Raw genomic sequence first — 6,366 nt, 5'->3', positions numbered from 1 at the left:
AGAAGAGAAGAGAAGAGAAGAGAAGAGAAGAGAAGAGAAGAAAAAGGAGGGTCCAGGAGGAAGCAAGTAGATGCCCATTGAGCATCTACCCCATTATACAGCAACAGTCTTTCCACTACAGAACGCTGTGTTACTGAGGATGCAAAGGACGTTGTCTGCTCTCTACGTAAGCTGCACATACAGCCTCACTCTAGACCAAAGAGTCAGTGTCCTGGGACTCCGGACATGAGTAGAGAGATGCAAAGGTAGAGAATGTTAAGAAAGTCATTCTCTCTGATGTAGCTTATACACCAGCGACACTGCTACTTGCACTATGACTCTTCTCTCCTCAGCTCCAACACTCTCAGATCTTCACACTGACCTGTCCTGGTTCCATCTCATTTTCCAACACAGGTGATCTAGGCTTCCTAAAGTCTGTGAGCTAACTGCCCATGATGCACTCTCTTGAGCTTAAATTAATCCACCTTGTGAAACCCCAGAGACTCAGAGTTTGTAGTTCAACTCACTTCTCTGACAAGATGTGACCTCAGACCTGGAAATATTGACTGATTTCTGAAAACCATACAGACAAGAATTAGCAGATTTGAAGTTCTCATAGAACCTCCAAGTCTGGGAATGACAGCCACTCCGCCATCCCTCTGTGAAAGCAAAGACAGCACTAGGGGACGCCCCTTGGGAGTCCAAAAGGGATGACCAGCAAAGTCTACATCAATGCCCTTCATTCTCATGGCTGCTTTCTCTACTGACTTTAGAGACCCCATTGAAGGCTTTAAGTTTTATTCAACCGTGAGAAAACAAGCAAATTATAACTTTCTTTAAAAATAGTATCCATGTGTCACTTCATACACGTTTAGTGTCTTTCACTATTAAGAATGGAAACTCTGTATTCCCAGTATATTCAGAGTCCCCAATAACATAGGCTAGAGTACTTTCTAATGAACAAATTGCTGCTTAGTACAATGAAGGGCAGCAGTAATATTGAGAACTTGCTAGCTTGCTTAGGTTGTGGGGTAGTGTGTATTTCTAACTAGGTAGTCTACGATGTGTGCTTGCCTGTGAACTCTAACCTTGAAAGCTCCTTCTCCAAGCCTCACTCTCTTCATGTACAAAGAAGTGAAATGCTTGTCCTAAAGAAAAATGACATGGCTAGGCTAAATAAGGAATTCCAAAGGTGAATGAATTAGGATATTTACAAGGATATTTGATTGTTAAAAATCTCCCACACCTATAAAATTAAAAAGGAAAAAGAAAAAATTACTGGAGAAGCTATACTAAGGAAAATAACCCAAAACTCTAGTTCTGTTTCCATGTTCATTATGACTAACAGGCAAAGTTGAGTCACCCATCTTGAAATGCAAGGACGCTAAGTCCAGGAGACCCAGTGCTCCCTGTTAGTTTATCACTGAAGGAACATCATCAGTGCCTCCATCCCAGAAGACATCTGTCTTCCTCCTGTCAATTTAATCAACTCTCAAATTGGGAATTTGATGGAAAGAGAGCTCCTAGCTCTGGGCAAGTGGATATCTACAGAGTCTCCAATAGAGTCACAGAATTATCGTGTTGTATCTGCTAATATAAATCCTATACGATCATAGCATAAAAGGGGGGAAATGTCATTATGATCCCAATACAGTGGTGCTCACTGTCTATGAATCTTCCAGATGAACACACATAAACAATTAATAGTTTAATAGTTTGATTTATTTTAAAAAGTACTTTAAAGCTTATTAAGCGCAACCTGGCCAGTGTTACAGTTCATAAGGTACAGTTAATGATTTTCTTCCAAACAGCGCTGAACGTTTTCTTTGTTTTCCCTTGACCCTCAGCCACAAAACAATATCCCCTTTCTTCATATTGTCCAGAGGTGAAGCTTCATGGTCTTCTCACCTATGTAAAAAGAAGTATTAATTCTTGAGACAGTATTAACTCTTGGGGAAACATCAGGATATTTTCTGTGATGTTTTTGCATCACTACAGGACTCTATGCATGTTTCACCAGAGAAAAGGAGATAGATGCTTGTTTGGTCCCCCTTGACAGCCTTTACTGACCTCCAAGAGGATCAGCAAGCAACATTTGTCATCCATCCTTTTAGCAATGGAGGCAAAACAAAACAAAACAAAAACAAAAACAGAAAACCACAAGGTGCAGAGGAATGAATTTGGACTCAAGGATGTGTAGATAGTGTCCTGGGCTTGAGACTCACAAGCTGTGTAAGCTGGAACAAGTTAATGTCCTTAGGCTCTATTTGTGTCTTCATCTCTAAGGCATGGACCATAATAATTAATTCATAGAGTGGTCATAAGGATTAAAGAAGCTAATGTAAGAGGACGCTATAAAATTAGCTACCTTTTTCCTTAAACAATAGTATTCTAAACAAGTTACTCCATTAAACTCTAGCTAATATTTACAGTAGAGGGTTTTTTTTTTCTACATCACATGAATGAAAAACTAACTTCAATTTTTGGCGCCTGATGAGCCATCTCTGGAGTCATTGAAATCCAGGCCTTTCTCTTCTCTTCCTATTTTCAGCTGGTTAGCTGCTCACTGAGATCTTGCCAGAGGGTGGGGAAAAGAAATAAAAATGGAAATTGGTCAATTTGACTCTTTGATAACAGTCCTGATGAATGATCTGGGTAGAAGATGCTAACGTTGTGAATTAAACTGGAGTTTTGTCTTCTTTCCAGGATATGTCAAGAACCTACTGATCCTCACAAGAACCTACTGTCTCTCTTCTCTTGACTGAAAACAAAAGTTTTCTTCTACCTGAACTGTGGCCTGACTTCTAGAAGAATGCATATGGACTTTCAAAGAAGTAAGAGGATATCTGCTGGCCACTTGTAACAGACAAAACAAGCCTGATGAGCAGAGAGCTAGCAGATGCTGTAACTAGATGATTGGTACATCGACAGAGTCCCAAAGCAATAACCACTATTCTTTCTCTTCTCCACTAATCCAGCAATCAAATAATCACTCTTAAGCATTTACTGTGTACCACCATATAATATAAAATGTGGTGAGTAGCTAGATATATAAGGTAATCTCTCAACTCTCAAAAAAAGTAATGCATTTACAAAGTAAGAGTTATGCATGTGACAAGACAACTAATCGCATTAGGGAAGAGAACATGGTTGCAAGTATAGCATTTCCCACAAGTCAGTCACTGCGGGAGGTGTTGCACATGTATTATTTTGACTAATCCCTACCACATCTCCAAGAGGAATTCCTATCCTCTAATAAATTGAGAGTCCGAAATATTTAGTAACTTGCCCATGGCCACATAGATTAAAAAAAAAAAAAAAAAAGCCTAGAGCCTATTTTTCAGGCTTAGATGTACCTAACTCCGTAGTCTGTGCTTTGTTACCAACCCAGACCTGCCGAGAGAAGTCAGAGCTCAAAGACATCATTTAGCGCAGCTAAACCAAGACAGAACTCTAAAATGTTCATCAGCAAAATTTGTTGTACCTGACCCATTGACTGGTTTGGAAACTAGTTCTAGCCAGAAGATAAATGCCTGGCTACTGCAGACAGAAATGAGGGACTAGAAGTGACGACATGGTAGTCTCAACCCTGCCACCGTTTACGTGTGTTCACCTGAGCAAGTTGCTTCCCTCGTCTAGGATCTTGTGCCATCATTGTTGACAGAGGGCATTTCCCTCTTGTCTAATGTCACACTCTGTCACTAGGCAGCTCTATGGTAATAGCAAGGTCTACAATCAAGCAGGCCCAAGTTTGAATCCTGGCTCCATCCTCAAGCCGTGGGCTGTTGGGCAAGTCATGTATACAACAGAGATAATAATACTACCTCAGGGTCTCTGCCCTTATTGTTCATTCTCCTTGGAACAGTTCCCAGTTGTCCACAAGGTCACCTGTAGATCTCCTTCCAGTCTTACTCAAGTTACCCACTAGCTAGGCCTCCCTTGGTCTCTAACCTTGCAAATGACATTTGCCATTTCCTATTTTCTTTCCTCATGCTTTTATTTTCCTTAACACTGAACACCTAACACTCTATATAGAGCACTCGATTATCTTATTTATTGCCTGTGCCCATCTTCTTACCTCTAGAATGTAAGCTCTATATGGGCAGGATTTTTTTGTATTCTTTACTGCTGTACCCCCAGTTTCTAGAATGAATTAGGTGCTTAATAAATATTTCTTGCATAAATGAATGCTCGTTGTGAGGATCCTTTGAGTCAAGGGTTTTGCATGGGACCTGTCACATGGTAGACACATGGATATTTTCTATGTGGCTGGCAGTTGTTGTTTTATTATTCTACCTAATCTCAATACCATGTGTTCTCTTTCCCTTCCAGGTGACCCAGGATTAATTAGCCTTCTGACTTCTTTAGTGAGTTTTAAAGTCCATTTCTGAGAGTATTCAAATGAAAAAGGATATAGTCTTTATGACAGAAATAAGGAAAAAGGTTTGCAACGCAGTTACCTTCACTTCTCATACACAAAGTCACGTCACATGAGTAGAAACTCCCGAAAGCATATTTCTGGTACATAAGAAAGAATTTTCACAGAGTTGGATGTTAACAGAGGGAGTAAGTTATTTCAAGAGAAAGGAAGCTGAGGAAGAGAGGTCTCCTTAGAAGCTTGGAAACTCTATCTCACAGATCTCGAGTACAATTGTAGTGGGCGACAAGGTTGGAGTTCAGCCAAAGGGAAGCACTCTCAGGGATCAAGGGAGATGGCTAGTAAAATGTGGCATCCCAAGGAAACGAGACAAATGGGTAGCCAATAAAAGTTTGCTCAATGTACATAATCAAGCAAATCAAAGATAGGTGATCAAGAGGCCAAGACTATCATTGCAATGAAAAAATCAAGACACATTCCTCAGCTCCTAGACTCTAATCATAAAGGTCTCCAGTGGAAAAGCCCTTCAAATCTTAGAGATTAGAAACCATGTCCCCGGGCTGGTGAGATGGCTCAGTGGATAAGAACACCCGACTGCTCTTCCGAAGGCCCTGAGTTCAAATCCCAGCAACCACATGGTGGCTCACAACCATCCATAACGTGATCTGACTCCCCCTTCTGGAGTGTCTGAAGATAGCTACAGTGTACTTACATATAATAAATAAATAAATCTTTAAAAAAAAAAAAAAAAAGAAAGAAACCATGTCCCATGATTGTTCAAAAAAAGTTCTTGGGCATTTATTCAGATGACCATTGACTTGGAGAAAGAAGATGGCTTAAATATTTGGAGGATTGGTAGGCACAAGCCTAATGTTGACACAGACATCTGGGACCCAGAGAGTTAGTTATCATAGTCTTGTTCTTAGGGGAAGGATCTTACTATGCTCGTCACGCATAGTGAATCCACAGTAAATTTCACAGTGAATCCACAGGCTTCACAGATACACATCATAAGAGAGACCCCAGGATGATGGAATAAAAACTGCTATGTGTAGCCAAGTAGACCAAGTGCAAGCTTCTGAAACCTTTCTTTCTCCAACCTCCACATCTCTACCAAAGAGTAAATTAAAAGCACTCTAGAAGAAACCAAACAAACCACTACTTAAAAACCTGAGTGATGTCAGGGTGGCGATTTCCAGTATATTTTTATTTATCTCACCAGTGTGGCGCCTAGAGAATGCTAGTTGTACACTACTGCAGAGAAGACACAAATCTTTGTTCAATCAAGTAATCGTAACCCCAGTTGCAACTGCTGTGATGAGTGTAGAATCTTTGCAAAGGAATATTAACACANCCCACAGCCCCAATGTGTACTATGCAGCCTCTCGCATCCTAAATTACTTATTTTCTGTGGTGTGAAGAAGGATAAAAGTCTGTGTTCACATGGCATAGACAAAATGTATATTTGTNATCTCGCCCTGAGCCATGTGAATTCTACTTTTTTAATTTCTTGGAGGCTAAAGGGACCGAGACTGACCATTCCAAAGAATGTTACACTCATCCATGACATTAATAAAGTTATGTTAAGAAGTACCAGGCATGAGCAAATATGCTGGAGAGTTTTAATATAATAAATGCACTTTCAGAGGCAGGAGATGAAATTTATGAATATCCAAAACCCTAGAACAGCACCCAAGTGTGGTGGTATTGGGGCGTGTTAAGGCTTCCCTTTCAAAGATAGTAGCTGATTGTGTCAAACCCTGCTTCCTGCGACTGAGAAGAAACAGCAATACCTAATAACCTTCCCCGAGTCCTGGAAGTAGGTCCCACAGGGAATACTGCTCTGACTGTCACCGAGTAACATGGAAGACTGCATCTCTGAGTGAGCCCTAGAACTATAAAGGGCTGCATAAAGGTTTTGAATTACTATGAAAATAACTCTGCAAATTGGACCATGTGACACAGCAGTCCCTGTGATGTAATAGGCACCCCTGGGGAGGAAAGATGCT

At 40.6% G+C, this 6,366-nt stretch overlaps 1 protein-coding gene across 2 annotated transcripts in view; it reads left to right on the top strand.

Annotated features, from left to right (window-relative positions):
• The window catches only part of Pbx1 (PBX homeobox 1), a 312,314-nt gene extending 307,519 nt beyond the window's left edge, over positions 1-4,795 (top strand). Inside the window, exon 8 of one of the 2 annotated variants that reach the window (XM_021197270.1) lies at positions 2,686-4,795. Coding sequence is in view for 1 of the 2 variants with exons in the window: in XM_021197268.2 (XP_021052927.1) it covers positions 2,686-2,706 (21 nt within the window). In the remaining variant the exon portion in view is untranslated. The remainder of the gene's footprint in view (positions 1-2,685) is intronic. The other variant, XM_021197268.2, reaches the window with a different exon arrangement.
• Positions 4,796-6,366: the final 1,571 nt, after the last annotated feature.

Source organism: Mus pahari, chromosome 5 (assembly GCF_900095145.1).
Source record: "Mus pahari chromosome 5, PAHARI_EIJ_v1.1, whole genome shotgun sequence".
NCBI lineage: Eukaryota > Metazoa > Chordata > Mammalia > Rodentia > Muridae > Mus > Mus pahari.
Note: the sequence above shows the minus strand (reverse complement) of the source record. Positions and strands in the feature narration are given on the sequence as shown.